General features: G+C 52.6%; 2 protein-coding genes across 2 annotated transcripts; one reads left to right on the forward strand and one right to left on the reverse strand.

Moving 5' to 3' along the window:
- Nucleotides 1-279: 279 nt before the first annotated feature.
- Nucleotides 280-1967, forward strand: TMEM147 (transmembrane protein 147). The gene is made up of 7 exons (XM_007954844.2): nt 280-356; nt 433-502; nt 1046-1105; nt 1195-1331; nt 1469-1553; nt 1641-1762; nt 1844-1967. The coding sequence occupies exons 1-7, from the start codon at nt 280-282 to the stop codon at nt 1965-1967; spliced, it is 675 nt and encodes a 224-aa protein (XP_007953035.1).
- A 4059-nt stretch (nt 1968-6026) lies between these two features.
- Nucleotides 6027-20491, reverse strand: ATP4A (ATPase H+/K+ transporting subunit alpha). The gene is made up of 22 exons (XM_007954846.2): nt 20480-20491; nt 20243-20383; nt 20078-20137; nt 19404-19607; nt 18131-18244; nt 17657-17909; nt 17081-17349; nt 16338-16536; nt 15698-15807; nt 15483-15617; nt 14972-15164; nt 14237-14412; nt 12247-12383; nt 12011-12161; nt 11755-11923; nt 11510-11664; nt 9882-10005; nt 9152-9297; nt 6896-7029; nt 6441-6542; nt 6257-6348; nt 6027-6055 (listed from the first exon to the last, which is right to left on the reverse strand). Exons 1-22 carry the CDS (start codon nt 20489-20491, stop codon nt 6027-6029), a joined length of 3105 nt encoding a protein of 1034 aa, XP_007953037.1.
- Between the last annotated feature and the right edge of the window lie 270 nt (nt 20492-20761).

Below are 20761 nucleotides of genomic sequence, written 5' to 3' on the forward strand. Positions count from 1 at the left end.
TAGTTAAGACCGGGCAGCAAGCCCCGGAGCCGGTCCCCAAACGGCATCGGTGTTCCCGGAAGGAACGCTCCAGGACCTGTCGCGCCTGGCCAGACTCTGACGTCACTGCGCGCCGAAGCTCGGGGCCGGGACTACGGTTCCCAGAAGGCCGCGCGCGGGCCGCGGCGGAGGCAGGTGGGATCCTGGCCCTGGGTGGCGTGAGAGCGGTGACGGCGGGGACCCGCGCTCAGAGACGCGGCCTCGCGACCCCCGTGCCGGCGGGACCGGGCGGCCGGCATCATGACCCTGTTCCACTTCGGGAACTGTTTCGCCCTCGCCTACTTCCCCTACTTCATCACGTACAAGTGCAGCGGCCTGTGAGTGCGGGGCGGCGAGGGCGCGGGGCGGAGAGGGTACGGGGCGGAGAGGACGCCTTACCGCCTGCTCCTCCAGGTCAGAGTACAACGCCTTCTGGAAATGCGTCCAGGCCGGGGTCACCTACCTCTTTGTTCAGCTTTGCAAGGTGAGGGCTGCCTTCACCCAGGGTCCTAGACCCAGGGATCCGCCTCCGCCTTACATCCCCCAGGACGGGACCACCCTCAGGACTCTGCCTTGCGAGGGCTTTAGAACACCTATAGAGGAAGGAGTTTGGAAGACGTGAACTCAAGGAGGGTCTTGAAGTACTTTTCCATAGCACTGTTCGTAAAATTGAGAAAAGCTCAGCTGCATGGTTAAGAGTTTTGTACGGTTAAGAGGCCTAAATAACTCCCAAGACTCCACACGGTGCCTCCACCATGGCCCAGGTAGCCAGCACTGGTCACTCCAGACCTGACCCAGCTTCCCTGTGGCCACCACAGAGCTCACACTTTCAGCCTCCTCAGAGACCAGAGCTCCTGCCTACTGTCTCCCAAAGCTCTGGAAGTGTCTTGCTATCTAATGGCCCCATTTCAGCTGTTCCCATAGCCCCAGGGTCTTGCCCCTCCTACACACACTAACCACTCACAAAACCCAGACAGGTGGCTTCTTCTTCTCACCTTGAGGTGACCTCTCTGTTTTCTGTTCTCAGATGTTGTTCCTGGCCACTTTCTTTCCCACTTGGGAAGGAGGCATCTATGACTTCATAGGGGTGAGAAGGGCAAGGGAGAACGAGGGAATAGGAATGGGGTCCTTTACCCCATGCTTGCTCAAGCCTCAACCCAATCCCTGGACCCACAGGAGTTCATGAAGGCCAGCGTGGACGTGGCAGACCTCATAGGCCTGAACCTTGTCATGTCCCGGAACGCTGGCAAGGGAGAATACAAGATCATGGTTGCTGCCCTGGGCTGGGCCACCGCTGAACTCATTATGTCCCGGTGCGTGCAGCAGCCTGGATCCCAGACTCCTGAGAAAGGACACCTGGGTCCAAGGAAGGTGCAGGAGGGCAGGGGAGCACATTGTGGGTATTGAGAGTGTGTGGGTACCAGAGGAGCCTTCCTTCTGCCTTCCTCAGCTGCATCCCCCTCTGGGTCGGAGCCCGAGGCATTGAATTTGACTGGAAATACATCCAGATGAGCATTGATTCCAACATCAGTCTGGTACGCAGTCCTGGGCTCCCCTCAGTGTCTACACCTTTATGTTGGTGGCCATATTAAAGCCCAGCCCTGACTTCTGCCTCCCTGCAGGTCCATTACATCATCGCATCTGCCCAGGTCTGGATGATAACGCGATACGACCTGTACCACACCTTCCGCCCAGCAGTTCTCCTGCTGATGTTCCTTAGTGTCTACAAGGCCTTTGTCATGGAGTGAGCTGGTTGGGGCTAGAGGCTGGGTTCAGTGGGGTGGGTTATCTAGTCTCCTCCTCTCATTGTGATGTTTCTCCACAGGACCTTTGTCCACCTCTGTTCCCTGGGCAGCTGGACAGCGTTGCTGGCCCGAGCGGTGGTGACAGGGCTGCTGGCCCTCAGCACCCTGGCCCTGTATGTCGCTGTTGTCAACGTGCACTCCTAGGCTTGGTGTTCAGGCGTTCACATACCTCCCTGTCCCTTCCCAGGTTTCAGTGAAGTAAACAGTGTTTGGAAAATTGTTTCTGCCTACATTTCTCTTTGGAATCATCTCCAAATGCCAGGTTCATCCTTGGTGCCGGAGGAGCTGGGTAGGTGAGCTGGGAACCTGGCCAATCCACTGATTTGCCCTTCGTTCCTAGACCAGTTCCTCAGGCTCCTTATTTCCCAGGGTAGACTGAGGGATTGGATGAAACAAATGATCTCTGAGCAGCAGCAGAGGCAAGTCAAAGCTCTTGGGGGCCTCACCTTGTCACACCCTCACGTCAGTCCAGCCTGGCTCTCCCCCTGCCCCAGCTGGTCATCTACTGAGCTTCCAGCTCCAGTCTTCCCCTTTGATCCATCCCTGTATGGCAGCCAAGGAGGTCTATCTGACCTGTTTAACTAGGTTACCTTCCTTACTTGCAACAATTTGTGGCTCCCTTGATCTCTCTGGATCTGCTTCCTGGAATAACTTGCTCCAGCCAAATTCTTTTTTCTTTTTTAATTTTATTGTGATTTGTGTGAAAATTTACAAAGCAAATTCATTTTCTGTACAGCAGTTCATAACATATTTTGTCTGCAATTCCCCATAGTGTATTAGTTCTCTTCCCACTTCCTTCCCGTAGTTGCCTCTTCCCTGTGTCCTTCCTTCCCATGCACTCCTGCCCCCTGAGCCGTCTCTCCCTGTGCAAATACTGCCCTTCTGTTCTCCCATGATTGATAAGTTTCCAGCCAAATTCTTAACATCATTCAAGCTTAGGCTGCAAGACACTGGGGGTGAGAGTTAGGCAATCATCTCTGGCCCTCAGATCTAATCCCTGGCCTGAGTCTCCTTAGGGCAGGGTATGTTGTTGTTTTGTGCCGTGGAGTCAGCCCCAACTCATGGCGACCCCTCTCTGGGTTTTCAAGGTGGTATTGCTACAGAGGTAGATCGCCCAGCCTTCCTTCCGAGGAGTGGCTGATGAGCAGGGCATAGAGGTAGCAAAATAGCAGAGCAATTGAGCCCACCACCTGGCTGTTGCCCTGGATGCCACTCTTCTCCCCCCAGCCCTTCATTTGTGCAGTGAGTCCTGCTCCCTGCCTCGGTTCCCTCCCCAAGAGATGTGTCAGAAGCAGGACTTTGAATGAAATGCTTAAGCACCACATTGATACAATTCCTGCCCACCCAGGAAGCTGCTCCCCAGGCCTGATGTTTCCAGTGGGATCCTAGGGTAGGAGGGGCAGTTGTCTATTCTCTTTACCAGGCTTTTTGGGTCCTGCCATTATGTTATTTAGCTCTTGACTTGGGAAAACACTAAGGACAGTTCTGTTAGCTCTGCTGTGAACAGCCCTGGTGTTTTCAGAGGGAGGACGTTTCCTCAGATTCACATGGGACAGCCACCATCTAGTTGTACCCCCTCATTGCCTCTTTTTGGGGCAATGGTTGATGGGTCTTCCTGACTTTGATGTGAAAAGATTGCAGCTGGGACACCCCCACAACCGATCTGGGTCACATTACAGATATGTAATAGGGTTATTTTTCCCCCCACACTTCCATGACTGTCCCATCATGTATTGGAACAAGTAAACGTTACAGAAATGATGGTTAGTTCACCAACTATTTACTGAGCAGAGGTGCTTATCCAAGCCCCCTGCTGGTGACCAGCTGTGAAAGAATCCTGGCTTTCATGGGGCTGAGGGAAAAGGATCCTTCCCCAGGTAGTGGACCGGAGTGGTTGGGGCCGAGGTGGGAGGAGCATAGGCCAGAGTGATGGGGCTGTGGTGGATGAAGCTCAAGATGGTGGCAGGACTGGGAGGAGGGAAGCCTAGGACCAAGAGGGGAAACAGGGTTATGGGGTCCCAGAGGAGGTGCCTGACCTGGCCTGGGGGGAAAGTGGGCTTCTTGAAGGAGAGGATATATGAGCTGAACCTGAAGGATGATGTAGTGGGGCAAAGAGGAGAAAAGCAGATGTCAAGGCCTGTGTCAAAACTTTGAGGTCAGAAAATGGGCCTAGCCTTTGCAGAGAAACAAGACCTGGATGAATTCAAAAGGGCTTGGGAGACTCACAGTCAGCAGGGGCCAGACTGCAGAAGGCTGGGCCAGGGAGTTGACCAAGGGCACTGGGGAACCATAGAGAACCACAGGGGCAGGCCAGCACAGCGCCAAAAGAGGTAGTGGGAGTGGATCAAGAGCAGCAGAGAGGTGGTAGTAACCTATGGACTGCTTTTATTTTGTTGGCAGGGGGTCGGGCAGTGGAAAGATAACAAGTGAGTAAGGAGGGTGTGAATAAGCTCTGCGGTCTCGCCATGTTTTCCCAGCCTGGGTGTATGAACCCCACTGATGGGACCATGGGGCTATACTGAGATGGAGGCAGTGGAAAGGAGCAGGTTTGGGGGATGATGCAGGGCTGCCAGTGTGGGCCCCCTTGGACATGCTGGGGAAGACTGGAGACATACGTGGGCATCACTCCAAAAACCAAACTCACTGCCTTTGAGTAAATTGGGTTCCCAAGGCTGTAAGGGAGCTCTGGTAGCATAGTGGCTAAGACACTTGCCTGCTAACCAGACGGCTGGCGGTTCAAACCCACCAGCCACTCCTCGGAAGGAAGGTTGGGCAATCCTACTTCCGTAGTGATACTGCCTCGGAAACCCAAGGAGGGGTCGCTATGAGTCGGGGCCGACTCGACGGCACATAACAACAACAACAAGGCTGTAAATGTTTACAGAGGCAGTGCAGAACAGCTGGTGGGTTCAAACCACCAACCTTTTGGTTAGCAGCCAAATGCTTAACCTGTGGCATCACTAGCACAGAGAAACAGGTGAGGAACGGGTAGGTGAAGGAGGGGAGCCCCAAGCCCCAGTCAGAGGGACTCAAATGTTGGAAGACAAGTGACTGGGCAAAGGAGAGGCAAGGGGGAGGGGAGGAAGAGGGGCATTTCCAGTAGTGGGAGAGGTTACGTTTTCAGGTAGAGGGGAGACCTGTGGCTTAGCCTCCAGGGACTGACCAGTGATAGGACAGGAGCAAAGGGGTGAACAAGTGGAATCTAGTGGAGACATCTGCGAAAGGTGGGAACGGGCTGCTTCATGTGGAAAGATGTTTGACACTTGTGTCAGGGAGACTCCCGAGGAGGGAGGAGAGGTGCTGAGAACAAGGAGAGCTCAGGTGATGGATAGGTAGTGGACCAGTTAAAGGCAACTGCCCAGGAGGCCACCCGCCACTGCATCCTTGCTCTGCCTGTAAGTGCCATAAATGGGCCGGAAAAAAAAAAAAATTAATTTCTCCAACAAATGTTTATTGAGTACCTCTATGTACCGGATAGGAGCTCTGGTAGTATAGTGGCTAAAAGCACTTGACTGCTAACCAGAAGGCTGGCGGTTCAAACCCACCAGCCACTCCTCGGAAGGAAGGTTGGGCAATCCTACTTCTGTAGTGATACTGCCTCGGAAACCCAAGGAGGGGTCGCTATGAGTCAGGGCCGACTTGACGGCACATAACAACAACATGTAGGGGATTGTGTTCTAGGCACAATTTGTTCTACAGCCCTGAACAAATTACCCCGACCACAATTGTACGATGTGGGAGACCAAATGGACTAATGGAAAACACTTAAGACAGTGCTTGGCACATCAGTGTGAGCTGGTTTTATTACTGTCACACACAACACAGATGTGTTTTCAACAAAGAGCTCCCAGGCAGCCTTCTTATCTGGCCTGGAGTCCTAAGCAGACATATTTCACCAGGAGCTGCTAGCTCCTACTCACTGAAGCTCCACCACTACCACCTTAGGTGCAGCCGCACCAGGACCAGCTGAGAAGGCTGGGCCAAGGAGGTGTTGCTCCAGAGGGGTGGTGGGCCACTTACGGATGGGGAAAAGGAATCAGTGTAGTCCGTCCAAGGTTGAGGAGCCATGGGCTGCAGAAGTGCACACAGGAGGTGCTCATAGGACTCTTGATTGCTCAGATACTTGGTGGCTGCCCATAGAGGTTCCATAAGCCCTGCCCCCACCTGGCTGTGGTGGATGCAGGGGTGCAGGTAGTGGCCCCTCTAATAATAGAGTTCCTGGTCCCACCAGCCTGAAAGAGGAGAGAGGAGACTCAGGTCAGGGTTTGGAGAACAGGAGCCGATGTAGAAGGTCAAGGTTGGGCACTTGGGGCTCAGAGGTTTCAGATCAGTTGTGGTCTGATACGAAGGTCAAAGACTTAGAGGTCGAGTGTTGAGGATCAAAAGTTGGAGCAGCTGCCTCTTACCCCCAACCTCCCAGTCCCCACACTCACTCCCTGGACAACAACGAACTCCAAGTTTCCGCAGCTCATCATAAACGAAGATGAGGAGGCCGAAGGGCATGGGGACCAGCCACCACTGGAACCTGAAGGTACAGGGTATTGGTGAGGTGAAGGCTACCCCTGAGTCTGCATCCCACAGCCCCCACCTCTCTGCCCACATCTCACAACCCCTTACCGAATGGGCATGAAGTTGAAGATGTTAGGCATTCCAGGGCAGTAACACAGGAAACAGCCAATGCACACCTGGAACACAATGGCAATCACCAGGATCCTATTCCTGCAGTAGGGCGAGATGGGCCAAGCTCAGACTGAGGGGGTCAAGACAAAGACAGGCCATCAGAAGCCAGGACCAAATGGAAATCAGGGTACCAGTTCAAAGTATATTCTTTACTACCAAAGGCAGGAGGGTGTATTAGACATTTAGCGGGAGTGGCCTGCATGGATGCCTGCTCTTCAGCATGACCCCTTTAGTTGATGAAACGTGAAAGGGCCAGTTGGGAGGCACAGGGAGGAGTTATTCACCAGGTGATAAGGAAGAATTTTGTGCCAGTGTTCCCTGGCTGCTGTCAGTCCTGTGAGGGACGGGATCAGGGTAGGAAGGCAGGGCAGGGCTGGGGCTGATGGGGACACCTGAAGAAGCCCTGCTGGAAGGCGGAAAGGCGGCGTGTCTTGCGGATGAGGACGTCGGCTATCTGGCACATTTCGATGCTGATAAAAAACACGGTGTAACAGGTGTACTGTTGGTACAGGCGCTGCCCGAATGTCTGTGGGACCAGGAAGAAACAAACACAGCCTGAGCCCAGCCGGGGAGCCTCTGCAGCCCTTGGGTTCTAGTCCTGAGCCCCTAAATGTCCAAGGCTGAACTCAGGGAGAGAAGAGATGCAGGGTCTGCCAGGTTTGCAGACCCCAGGATGAAGGGCCCAGAAAACAGTCAAGCAGAACATGGAGCACAGCCCCTGGGCCAGCGTGGAGGAGAGATTACTTCCACAATGAAAGGATGGGCCAGAATGGCCTGGGCCCTGAGGAACTGGGCAAAGGGGAGTGGAACCTTAAAGGAGGATGTGCAAAGTCCAGTGACTCTGGGGGACCAGGCACGTGGCAAAAATGAGTCAGGTGGGCCTTTGAGGAAAGAGGGCACATGACCATTTAGGGAGCAGCCACAAACAGCCCATTTTTCAACACAGCTTTGTTGCTGTTGTTAGGTGCCATTGAGTTGGCTCCGACTCATAGTGACCTTATGTACAACACAACAAGACACTGCCCGGTTGTGCACCATCCTCACAATCCTTGCTATACTTGGGCCCATCATTGCAGCACTGGGTCAATCCATCTCGTTGAAAGTCTTAACCTTTTTCGCTGACCCTCCACTTTACCAAGCATGATATCCTTTTTCCAGGGAATGGTTCCTTCTGACAACATGACCAAAGTAGGTGAGATGAAATCTGGCCATTCTCACTGCCAAAGAGCATTCCGGCTGCATTTTTTCCAGGACAAATTTGTTCACGCTTCTGGTGTCCATGGCACTTTCAGTATTCTTCACCAACACCATAATTCAAAGGTATCAACTCTTCTTCAGTCTTCCTTAGTCATAATCAACACCCATGGAAGCAGCAGTCAAGAAATCAGATGGTGTATTGCACTGGGCAAATACGCTGCAAAAGACCTCTTTAAAGTGCTGAAGAGCAAAGATGTCACTTTGAAGACTAAGGTGCGCCCAACCCAAGCCATGGTATCAACACAACTTTAGTAGCAGCTAATTGTGTAGGAGCACTTAGTATGCTTCAAGTACCAACCGTTTCACATGCATTGTCTCACTTAAGCCCCACAAAACCCCATGAAGTCAGTCAGTGATACACAAACTTTCCTGTGCATCTGAATCCCCTGAGGGACTTGTTAAAACAAACTGCCAGACGGAAGCCAGGCACCACCCCAGAGACCTGGGGGTGGGTCCTGAGCATTTGCATTGCAAACAAGTCCCCAGGTGATGCTAAAGCTGCTGTCCTGGGACTTCCCTGTACACAGTGAAAACCAGAGGTAGACACTATTCTTCCCACTCTCATAGGTGAGAAAACTGAGGCACAGAGAAGCAATTTGCTCTAGGTCATGCTTGTGAGGAACAGGGCCAGGTCATGAATCTGGGCAGTCTGGTTCCAAGGTCTGCATTCAAATCTATGTTGGAGGAAGTGCAGCTAGAATGCTCCTTAGAAGTGGGAATGGCCAGACTTTATCTCTTGTACTTTGGTCATGTTGTCAGAAGGAACTAGGCCCTGGAGAAGGATACATGCTTGGTAAAGTGAAGGGGCAGTGAAAAAGGGGAAGACCCTCAACAAGATGGACTGACACACTGGCTACAACAACGGGCTCAAGTACAGCAAGGATTGCGAGGACGGTGCAGGACCAGGCACTGTTTCGTTCTGTTGTTGCTATGAGCTGGAACCTAACAACACCGAACAGCACCTAACAACAACAATGATATATGTCACAGGGAATACCCTGTCTATAACTCTACAAGCTACACAAAATACATCTGCTAGACAGACTCTATGCTCCAAAGTTCATTAAAGACCACCACATGCAAATACTGCATGTAAGTGATGTTGCAGAAAAAGAACGGGTCTGGTTCCACATCTGAGGTGACGTGTGTCTGTCAGGGTGGAGAGAGGACCCATCTGCAGCTTCGATCATTAGAAGCAGGAGTCTGGAACTAGAGATGGTGGTAGGAAAGGTCCTTCATTCCAGAACAGGCAGGGGGCTGGCAATCAGTCTGGGTATCCAAGACCCTTTTGCTTTGTGCAGTCAAATGTGGAGGAGTGAGCACTGGCCACACATTGGGTAGGTGGCACTGGGCACAAGACAGTCATGGGATAGGATAGGGCAAGGGCTCACCCACTCCTGGCCATAGCTGTCCTGCAGATCTTGTAGGTGGTGGTTCTCCCACTGTGGCCGTAGCCCCACACACAGCAGTGGAAACCATCCCTCCTGGGCCATGGCTGTGAAGTAGTCAGTGAAGCCAGCAAATGACTGGATGGCACCTGGGAGAGAGACAAGTGACACAGGGAGGGTAGAGACACAGACAGAGATGGGGACACAAGGTCAAGAACACAGGGTGAGAGGGACATGGAAAGACAGGGATACAGAGAGATAGATACATAGAAAATCAGGAACACATGAAGAGAGACAGGGACAGAGACCAGGACAGAGAAAGACAAGGATGCAGTCATTAACACAGAGAAGCTGACAGAAACACAAGTAGACAGTGACACAGAAAGACAGAGACAAGGACACAGAGATGGAAAGAAAGACACACAGAGAAAGAGAGGGAGAAAGATCCCAAGAAAGATCAATAGAGACACAGAGAGTCACAGAGAGAGACACTCAGAGACAACGTGGGAGAGAAACTGACCCAGAGAACCAAAAAGAGAAAGAAGCAATGGCCAAGAGACAGGGTCACAGAGGCCACACAGAGCAAGGGAACTGAAGAGATCATCATGGGTAGACAGGGTCAAAAGCAGACACTAAGATCCAGAATAAGCCAGAGCCCAAATGGGAGACCCCAAGGCCAATGAGTGGCCCCATTAAAGAGCCCCCCATTCTTCCTGGTCCTGTGGACACTCACCAATCTGAAAGTAGGAGTAGGCAGCCAGGGGTTCATTGACCAATCTGTCACGCTTTGGGTTCCGTGGCCGCAGGTGCATGATGTCACTCTCCGCCTTCTCGTAGGCCAGAGACACAGATGGGAACTGGCCAAAGGAGGGAAGGAGTCTTGCTGAAGGTCTGACTAGGCTCCTGTCCCCTGTGCTCTGGAGCTCCCCAGTGGGCAGGGATGGGACTGTGGTTGGTTATAGGGCAGGACCTGCAGTGACCACAGAGTCACACTCGCCTGGATGGCCTGGGCCTGGGCCTGGGCTGCCCCTGTCAGGAGTGCTGGCATGTCCAGTCCCACATCTGTCCTGGTGTCCATCTCCATCAATGTCTTTTGTTTTTATCTTCTCTGTCTCTGTCATTCTGTGTTTGCCTCTGGGGTACCCTGGTCTCAGCCTCTCTGTTTCCCTGTTTCTCTTTATGTCCTTACTCTTTTTGTTTCTTTGTCCCTAGCTCTGATCTTTCTCTGTGACTCTGTGTGTCTGTGTCCCTGTCTTTGCCATTCCCTGTTTCTCTGCCTTTTGTCTCTTCAGGTCCCTGTATCTCCCACCCCACTCACCCTCTTGTCCGAATGTAACTACAAAATGGCAGCAGAGCATGTTCTCAACTACGGGCCTTTGCATTGCCTGTCCCCTCTGCCACAAACACTCTTCCTCCAGATTTTCACATGGCCAACTCCCTCATCTCTTTGAGGTCTTTGTTCAGGTGTCACCTTCTCAATGAGGCCTTTCCTAAACCAACCAAACCAAATCAAATCCATGACTAGATTAGACTCATAAACCAAACCAAATTCACTGCTGTTGAGTCGGATCCGACTCATAGTGACCCCTCCTTGGGTTTCCGAGGCAGTATTACTACGGAAGTAGATTGCCCAGTCTTCCTTCCAAGGAGTGGCTGGTGGGTTTGAACAACCAGCCTTCTGGTTAGCGGTCAGATACCTTAGGCACTATGCCACCAGAGCTCCTGTTTAAGGAGTGATAGGAGTCATAGTGACCTTAAAATTGAACCACCACTTCCTTCAAGTGTACTTATCAAGGGCACAGGCTCTGGGGCCCTTGGCTGCTGGGGTCAAATCCTAGCTTTACCACTGGTTCAACCTGCTTATGCTTCAACTTACTCATTTGTAAAAAGAGTTTGACAATAATTAAGCCCATCTCATAGGGTGGCTGAGGGCAAAACTAAGTAAACGAGTATGTATGCCTGGCCCATAGTAGTAAGTGCCATGTAAGTGTTGTTGATACTGTCCACATGGCCAAGCATCCAGCCATGGCTACATCTATGGCCCTTTCTCATCTACCTTGGAGTCTGTCTGAATGTGTTTATCTGTCCATGTCTGTTTAGGGATATCTGGCTGTGATCCAAGTTTGGCTAGCTATCTGTGTCACTTAATACTCTGAATTTCTGTGTGTCCATGGGTTTGTCCATGCCCACCTCCCTGGCCACCTGTATTCCATGTCTGGCTGTCCATCAATGTATCCATATGCCTTCTCTGGGTTGTTCTGTGTCTAAGAGTGTCCATGGCAGTCTCTGTCCATCATGTCTGACCATGAGCATATATCGGTGGGCACTGTATGGGTGGGGACATCAGGGCTGTAGACTCACTATATCAGTGCAGAGTTCTATGAAGAGGATGGTGATGCACCCAAGGGGTAGGGGCACACTGACTGTGATGTAAATGAGGTATGGCGTCAGCTCAGGGATGTTCTTGGTCAGTGTATAGGCAATGGACTTCTTCAGGTTGTCAAAGATCAGCCGCCCTGTGGAGATAGAGCAGGTACCTCAGCCTCCTCTCCACCTGCTTCCTCTTGGGCCCACATTGCCCAGACCACCCCTGGCTCAGCCCGAACCCTGCTCCACGCCCGTCACAATGGAGGCGAAGTTGTCATCCAGGAGGATCATGTCGGCTGCATTTTTGGCAGCATCTGAGCCAGCAATGCCCATGGCCACACCAATGTCTGCCTTCTTCAGGGCTGGGGAGTCATTCACACCATCCCCTGTCACAGCCACGATTGCACCCTGCAGGGAGTGGGTGCAGGCAGGTAGGTGATCATCGAGAGGCCAGCCCAGGGTATCCCTCTGCACCCCTCATCATCAGATTCGCACCAGTCGTTGGCAGCTCTCCACAATCACCAGCTTCTGCTGGGGACTGGTGCGGGCGAACACCATCTCAGGGTGGGTGCGAAGTGCCTCAACCAGCTCTGATGGGTCCATGTCCTTCAGCTGCATGCCATTGATGACACACGCGCGGGCATCCCTGAGGAAGGAGAAGGGGGACTTGCTGGGGCCTCAGGCTTCGTGGGGTGTGGCAAGAACCCTGAGGAGGACTGAGGAGGGCTTACTTCCGATTAACCTGGTCCACGGGCACTCGGAGGCGGGCAGCGATGTCCTCCACTGTCTCACTGCCCTCTGAGATGATGCCCACACTGGCTGCGATGGCCTTGGCTGTGATGGGGTGGTCACCTGTCACCATGATCACCTGGAGGTGTAACCAGGAGACTCTTGACCCTTTCAGCTCATCCCAATTTTCCCATCCTCACTTGTAGACATCTGCTGATAGACTCATTCATTTATTCAACCAATCATGACCACCTATGAAGTGCCAGGGAAGTAACAGGGACAAAACAGATCAAAGTCCAAGTATAGCTAATGTTCTAGTGAAGAAGAAAGAAAATAAACATAATAAATAAATTACACCTAGTACTCACTTACTGACTATATTATCTGAATGTTTTGCATTTATGACAACAAAAAAAAGTCTACTATCCAACTATTTTGTGCATTAATCATGTACTTCTGACAGTAACAAACCCCAGCATGTGAGGCAAGATGGTTGTGATGGTTAACATTATGCCTACTTGGTTGGGCCACGATTCTTAGTGGTTTAGCAGTTATGTAATGATGTAATTTGAAAGTTACGTGATGATGTTATAATCCTCCATTTTGCGATCTGATGTGGTCACACTCCGTTTTCACATAATGCTGATTTTCATATAATAGCTTGGTCTTTGTAACCTAGCCATGGTGATACGTGTATATGGTATGTTGTTACTTTTGTTGTTTTGATCACCACTGTCAAGGTGGTCCCTGATTCATGGTGACTCTATGCACAATGGTCTTGTGCCATCCCCATGATTGGCTGCAGAGTGAACTGTTGTGATACATGAGGTTTTCAAAATGATTTTTGGAAGTAGATCACCACGCCTTTCTCCCTAATCTGTCTTAGTCTGGAAGCTGCACAGAAATCTGTTCACGATCATAAAAACATGCAAGCCCCACTGACAGATGAATGGTAGCTGCCTGTGAGGGACAATGGCCAGAAATTGACCCCATGTCTCCTACATGGAAGGTGAGAATGCTACCACTGAAATACCAATGTCCCCACAGAATATTTTAGAAGGTGATGAATGCTAAGAAAAATAATAAAGCTGGGAAAAGGGGATGGCAAGTGCTGGGTGAAGGAAGTGGTGACTCAATTTCAAGGTCACATGAGTCAATCATTTCAATGGCAATGGGTTTGGTTTCATTTCGTTTAGGGAAGGCCTCATTGTGAAGGTGGCACTTGAACAAAGACGTGAAGAGATGAGGGAGTTGGCCATGTAAAAATCTGGGAGAAGAGCGTTTGTGGCCGAGGGAATGGCAATGCAAAGTTCCTCAGTTGAGAGTATGCCTGAACTGTTGGAGGAACAGCATGGAGGCACGCTCAGAGAGAAGCGGGAAAGAGGCAGAAGGGCTAAGGAATGACTTAAGAAGGTAATAGGCCCCAGACCTTACAGGACTTTATAGATCACGAGAAAACCTTGGGCACTGCTTGATTAGCATCTGTTCTCCCACCCTCAGTTTGTCTTTGGAGAACCATTTCTCCTCCTACCCCCAGGCAACTGGTTGAAGTGAGGTCCCTGGCCAAGATTGGGGAAGTGAGCCCAGACCGGCCAATCAAGGTATTCCATCCCCCAAGCCACAGTGATTGGTTCAGGGACTCAATATGGAGCTATTACAAAAGAGGCACTCTTTCTGTGGGCTAGCTAACCAGATGGGATGTCAATTGGAGCCGCTGAGGGGACAACCTTTGCCCCCTAAGATAATTGCTTGAGAATAAACCTTGAGGAGAGAAAAGCAGAGCTGAGACATGAAGGAAGGCAAATTCCTAATGAAATGACCCTGAGTCCCTGGATCCAGCTATGCCTGAAGCTTCATTCTCCAGAGTCTTTCAGTTTCATGAACCAATATATTCCCTTTTTTGTTCAAGTCAGTTCCTGTTTAGGGATAGGGTTTCCTATCCCTAAACACTCCATCCACACCATCACCTGGACCTCCCTTCAAGTGGCCTACCCGGATGCCTGCTGTACGACACTTGAGCACGGCGTCTGGAACAGTGGCTCGGGGTGGGTCTATCATGGATACCAGTCCCGCAAAGCACAGGTTGCTAGTTGGAAAGTTCATGGCCTCCACGTCAAAGGCATAGCCAGGTGGGTAGTCCTTCTCACTCAGGTAGAGCTGGCAGAAGCCTAGCCAGGAAACAGGAAGTTAGAGAGGAGCCCTGGGAGGAGCTTTTCCCTGACAGGGCCAAGAGATGAGAGAAACGACAAACCCTTCATTCATATTACCTAACTCCATCCTCTTGCCAAAGGTCACACAAGTAAAGATCCAAAATTAGACCACAGGCCTGTGCCTTCCAGTGTCAGGCAGGTTTAAGTTTAACCAAGGCAGAGGTTAGGGAAATTTAAGGGTTAGGACAAAAATTGGGGGAGGTCAGGGGTCAAGACCAGGATAGGGAAAGTCAAGTTGAGGAAGGTCAAAGAGTCAAGATGAGGAGTCTGAAAGGTGTCAGTTGAGGCAAGGGCTGGAAAAAAACATAGGATCACAAGTTAAGTCAGGATGGGGAAAGTCAAGGTAAGGACAGGTGGGGAGGATCAGGGTTCAGAGGAGGAACCGAGGGCGGTCAGGGGTCAGAAGGAAACTTTAAAATCAAGGGTGAGTGTGTAGAAGGGCGCAGGGCAGGGTCCAGGAAGGTCCACTGGCCTCTTTATGCTCTGGATCCTCCCTATCTCGCGTGGGGGGTCTCACCAAGCACTCGTTCACCCAGCCCTCCCAGGCTGAGGTAGGCCGTCTGGAAGGCCTCGCGCCACTGCTCGTCCAGCGGCAACTCCTGGCCCTTGATGAGGATCGAGCTACAGCGCTCCAGCACGCGCTCTGGGGCGCCTTTCATCACAAGCACGTGCCGTGGGTCCCGTGGATCCTCCAGTGTGTGGATAGACAGCTGAGGGCAGAGAGGGGGCGGGACTGTAGGCGAGGCTACCGAGCATGGAGGAGGGGTGCGCTGAGTGCAGGGGCGTGGGTTTCCACCAGATCCTTTGGGTGGGCTGGTTAGGGGCTTGGCTGAAGGCACCGCCTTGTTTGGCAGTGGGCAGGACGAGGATGAGGGTGGGGTTTGGCCAGGGAAAGGTGGGGAATAAGGGCCAAGACTCGTCAAGGGCAAGACCAGAAAGCGGCTGGGTCCTGGGCCCTCCAGTGGTGGGACTATGCGGTTGGCAGCGGGCTCGAGGAGTGGGCGGGGCTGCCCGCGGAGGCTGCGCACCTGAAACTTGTTGGTGGAGTTGAAGGGGATCTCGCAGACTTTGGGGAAGCGCTCGCGGTAGCCCATGGCGTTGCCCAGCGTCAGCTCAGAGAACTTGAGTAGCGCGGTCTCGGACGCGTCACCGATCACGATGCGCTGGGAGCGGGGGCCAGTGTTAGGGACGAAGGCGGCGGCCCCAGGTTCCCGGGGGCGCCCCGGACGTCCCCAGCTCTCACCTTGGGCACCGGCACCGCGTCCTGGCCGGACCTGAAGGCAGCTCTGTTGCACAGGGTGAGCACGCGGCACAGGGCCCGCCATGTCTCCGAAGACTGGTCAAATGTCTGTCCTAGAGGCCGGACGTGGGGGCTGGAACCCGGAAGGATCCCACACAGGCCCCAGACCCGCCGCAGCGGCCGCTCCCTCAAACCCAGACTGAGCCCCTCCGCCTAGGTCTAGGCCAGCGGCTCCTCCTCAGACCTAAGATCCAACCCCCTCCTCAGTGAACCTTCTCTCTAGACCCAATATGGAGTGTACTGGGAGACCTATCGGAAGGAAGACTGGGCAATCTATTTCTGTAAAGATTTACTGCCTTGGAAACCCACATGGAGTCGCTCTGAGTCAGAATCCACTCGATGGCGGTGAATTTGGTTTGGTTTGGTTTGTGAGGCCCTTACTGAGCTCCGTCTCAGACCCGAATCCTCTCTCTGGGCCCAGAACCCAGCTTCTCCCAGAGCTGGGATGGAATCCCTTCCCTTTTATATTGACACCCTCGCCCCTGTCAGTAACCTCAGAGCTCCCTTCTAGATCCCCTCCATCTATCGGAGCCCGAGCTTAGAGCCTGCCTGCCCCGCCTCCTGTCCCCGCAGACCCCCACACCTGACTGGTCTTCTGTGGTATCTGCTGAGTGGATGTGGTTGTCAAACCACAGATGGGACACAGTCATGCGGTTCTGAGTGAGGGTTCCTGTCTTGTCAGAGCAGATTACTGATGTAGAGCCCAGAGTTTCCACTGCCTCCAGGTTCTTGACCACACAGTTCTTGCTGGCAAGCCGCTTGGCTGTCAGAGACAGGCAGACCTGAGGGGAGAAACCAAGTGCTCGGCCCAGTCTTTGCTTCCAATCCCACTTCTTCCTCTTCCCTGGCATTCAGGGGTCCTTTGTCCCAGCCACAGTTCTGCATACGCAGCATTGGTCTGAAAAAGCCAGGCTGTGTCTTGCCTCCAAGCCTTTGCTTTCCACCTGGGAGCCTTCCTCAGTCTGCCCAAACATAGCCAGGCCTCTCTCTGAGCTGCTCTAACGGATGTTTTGTAAGTTTTCTTATCAACAGAATATAAAAATGAGAAAACATTCCTCTGGGCCTGTCTCGGGCTGGGGAGCTGACAGTTGAAGGCCATTTACATGCTGGCTGCACACACTGGCCTCCGCCTCAGCTGGTCAGGATGTCAACATCTCTGAGTCCTCAGTGCCTATAGCACAGAGCGTGGCCAAGAGTAGCCTTGGTAAATGTTTGCTGACTGGATGGGTAAATGGAAAGAGGTTCCGGGTGGAGCCTGGAGGAATGGCTAGACAGATGGACAGCCCTTTCAACTCCCTGCACCCCTCTTCTGGCTCCCCAACTCACCGTGACAGTGGCCAACAGTCCCTCAGGCACATATGCCACCACAATAGCCATGAAGAAGACCATGGCCCGCAGGAAGGTGTAGCCAATGCACATGGCCACCACAAAAAATGTTGCACCAAAGAGGATGGCCAGGCCTGCGATGATGTCCACAAAGTGTTCGATCTCAATAGCAATGGGTGTCTTTTCGTTTTCCACTCCTGATGCCAGAGATGCAATGCGCCCAATTATGGTGCGGTCCCCTGTGCTCACCACCAGGCCCTGAGCTGTACCTGCGGTGGGTCCAAGAGGGTGACTTAGAGCAGGGCGAGCAGCAATGGAGCTGTGCACCGCAATGTGAACTGAAGCAAGGGGCAGTCATGGAGGGCAGTAGAGGGCAGTGTGACCTGGGAGGAGGGTAGTAATAATGGGAAACAGACGTGTGGCCTGCACAGGTGGCAGGAACATAGCGTAGGTAAGCAGTTTGTGTCAGAACGTAGCAGTAGAGGAGCCATCGCAGGCAGTGTGATTGGCTTAGTAGTAATGGGAAGCGTGGAGGCTGTGTGGTCAGATGGGCAGGCAGCCAGGGGCCTCACAGACCCTCAAGACACATGGTGGAGAAGAAGGCGATGTTGCGGGTCTCCAGAGGGCTGTCGTGTGTACATTCAGGCGAGCGGGTCTGCGGCTCAGACTCTCCAGTCAGCGAGGAGTTGTCCACCTTGCAGCCCTGGGCTGCCAGGATGCGGATATCGGCTGGCACTCGATCCCCACCTTTCATTTCTACCAGGTCGCCTACCACCAGCTGGTCTGCGTTGATCTGGAACTTGTCCCCATCTCGGATCACAGTTGCTTGCTGTGGGGCAGGAGCACCAGAGGTGAAGGGATGGAAGTGGAGGTTGCTAGATATGAGGATGTGGAAAGGTGGAAAGAAATGGGGAAAGGTGGGATCATGGGAAGAGCTGAGAGTCAGTGGGGAGAGATGGGGTCCATGGATGAAGGGCAGGTTGGTTCTGATGGGAAATAGGAGCCCCCAGAGAGATGCCAGGCGGCCTGCCTGGGATGTTTGGGACCCACCTGGGGTACAAGGTTCTTGAAGCTGGCGATAATGTTGGTGCTCTTAAACTCCTGATAGTAGCCAAAGCAGCCAGTGACCACTACCACAGCGATGAGAGCCAGTGCCAAGTATAGCTGGGAGAAGAAGAGGCGGCTGGGCTTTATGCCTAGGACTTGGCGGTGCCTGCACATGGCCACCCTCCTGCTCCTTGGTCCCTTGGCATCCGCTGGGTCACCCCAGGCTTTTCCCCAGACACTCTGGAAGCTTCATGTGCTTTTCCCTGTGTCCTATGTCCTCTCTCCCCATGCCCTTCATATCCCACCATCAACCACCCTGTATTCTTAGTGTCTTGTGTCCTCGTGTCCCCATATCTCATATCCTCTGGCCCTTGAATCCTAAATGTCCCATGTTCCATGTGCCCATGTCCTGTGACTCATGCCCCATGTCACCATGTATGTTGGTTTTATGTGTTCCCTTTTCCTCTGTCCCCCATGTCTTTCATTCCCATTTCCATTGGCTTATATCCCCATGTCCTGCATTCCTGTGCCCCAAGTTTCATATTCTGTGTTTTCCATAACCTTGTGCCATTCTCTCCTCCCTATGCCCAATAGTTTCTTTGTCCTCACGTCTCCGTTTCCGTGTGTTTGTGCTGCAGATCTCATGCTCTATGTTCTGTGTCCTTCATGACCAGTGTCCTCATGTCCCCAACCCCAGTCCCTGTGAACAATATCTTCCTCTGTCTCCATCCTATGTTCTGTGTCCTATGGACTTTTCAGGCCCATGTCCATTGTCAGAAGATGTCCCTAGTTCTCCAAGTCACCTGTTCTGATCCCTGTCATATATCTAAGGACTCCTTGTCCTGCATTTTTATGTCTTCATTTCTTGTATTTCCCCATTTCCTAGGTCCTAAGGCTCATATCCCTTGTGCCCCCCATGTCCTCATGTCCTATATCCCCACATCTGAGTCCATTTTCCCTGTATCCCCATCCTTGGTTAATTCCATGTCCTATGTCTATGTCTTGAGTATTGCAACTCCATGTTTTGTGCCCCTATCCTATCCCTCATATCTGAGACTCATTCTCAGTGATCCCTGTGAGCCTTGTGACCTGTGTGTCCTCAGTTCTATCCCATACACCAATGTCCTTGTACCCCCATGACCCATGTCTTGGCATTGCACCTCCATGTATTTATATCCTTATCCTATGTCCCCATTGTACTGAGTCCCATGCTTAATGTCCTCTTGTGTCTCAGACCCCTGTGACTGATATGTGCCTCGTAGAACCTGCCACTCACATTGTCGTCAGTGGTTAGGTCACCCTCACTGGCCTGGATGCTGAAGGCAATGAGGCAGATGGCAGCAGCCACCCACATGAGACACTGCAGACCTCCTGCCAGTTGTCGTGCAAACTTCACGTACTCAGGGGTTCCCCGAGGTGGCCTTAGTGCGTTGGGCCCGTCTCGCAGCAGCAGTTCAGCTGCCAGGCTTGCCGACAGGCCCTGAGGACAGAGGGACAGGGATTATGGTGGGTGCTAGAAAGGCTTTCCTCTCACCAAAGACCCCTCATGCTGTGGGGTGGGGTCACCCCTCTGGCTCTTTCCCTCTGTGCCTCTCCCCCATCTCTGTCTCTCTCCCTTCATCTCTCTATCTCTGTTCCTCTCCCTTCCTCCCTCCCCCCTTTGTCTGTCTCTCCTTTCCTGTTATCTCTGCCTCGGTGTCTCTCTCTCTCTCTTCATTGCCTCTCTCTATCTCTGCCTCGCTGTGTCTCTATCTCTTTCCATCTGCCTCTCTTACTCTGTCTCTCTCTGTTTTTGACCTTTTCTAATGCCTTTTCTCCACCATCCCTCTCCGTGTCTCTCTATATACTTCTCTCTCTCTCCAGTCTCTTTCTTACATAAACACCTCTCCATGTGTCTGTGTGGATCACTCTCTCCTCTCCTTCCCTTCCCCTTGGCCTACCCCAGCTCACCTTGATTGCACTGGTCTGGTACTTCTGTTCCAGTTCTGCCACTGACAGCTGGTGGTCGTTCTGTGTGGCCGATGGCAGAAACTCGTTCTCTGGTTCTCACCAGCCCCCTGGGCCCCCGCCCTTGCCCAGGCTCCAATCAGCCCCATGCCCCAGCGCCATGCTCACAATCTCCATCTCCTTCTTCATGTTCTCTAGCTTCTCCTTCTTCTTCCCTCCACCACCGCCCGCCTTCTTCTTGCTCATCTTGGCTGCCATGTCCCCACGAGGGCCCGGACCCAGCTCCACTGAGTACAGCTCATAGTTCTCCTGAGAGTGGGGAGGGGAAGGTGGCAGAGGAGACATCAGACCCCAAGAGAGTGCCTGCCCCCGACCACCAACCTCTGGACCCTGGACCCCACTTACTGCCTTCCCCATGGTGCCTGCTTTGGTTGTCCTCCTTTGCCTAGACAGAGTCTGGGGTCTGGAGCAGCCCTGATATATCCAGGGAGGGAGGGGGTGGAGCAGAACCAGCCTGATTACAGTTGATTACACGGCTCCTTAGGATGACCTTCAGGTCTACATCGTTTAAAAGTTCCCTACTGGACTGCCCCAACCTGCCCAAACCCCACGGAGCTCCGTTCATCTTCTGCTCAAGCAGTGAATCACTAAGTATATTCACAACAAGAATAACAAACATGCCCACCG

This window comes from Orycteropus afer, unplaced genomic scaffold, assembly GCF_000298275.1.
Source record: "Orycteropus afer afer isolate SDZICR_OR568_19922 unplaced genomic scaffold, OryAfe1.0 scaffold00476, whole genome shotgun sequence".
Classification (NCBI taxonomy): Eukaryota; Metazoa; Chordata; class Mammalia; order Tubulidentata; family Orycteropodidae; genus Orycteropus; species Orycteropus afer.

Coding starts and splice junctions, on each gene's coding strand:
- TMEM147 (XM_007954844.2), top strand. CDS start 280: ATGACCCTGTTCCACTTCGGGAACTGTTTCGCCCTCGCCTACTTCCCC. Junction 357..432: donor ACGTACAAGTGCAGCGGCCT/GTGAGTGCGGGG, acceptor CTGCTCCTCCAG/GTCAGAGTACAACGCCTTCT. Junction 1,763..1,843: donor TACAAGGCCTTTGTCATGGA/GTGAGCTGGTTG, acceptor GTTTCTCCACAG/GACCTTTGTCCACCTCTGTT.
- ATP4A (XM_007954846.2), bottom strand. Junction 12,162..12,246: donor GTGGACCAGGTTAATCGGAA/GTAAGCCCTCCT, acceptor CTCCTTCCTCAG/GGATGCCCGCGCGTGTGTCA. Junction 9,298..9,881: donor CTACTCCTACTTTCAGATTG/GTGAGTGTCCAC, acceptor TCTCTCTCCCAG/GTGCCATCCAGTCATTTGCT.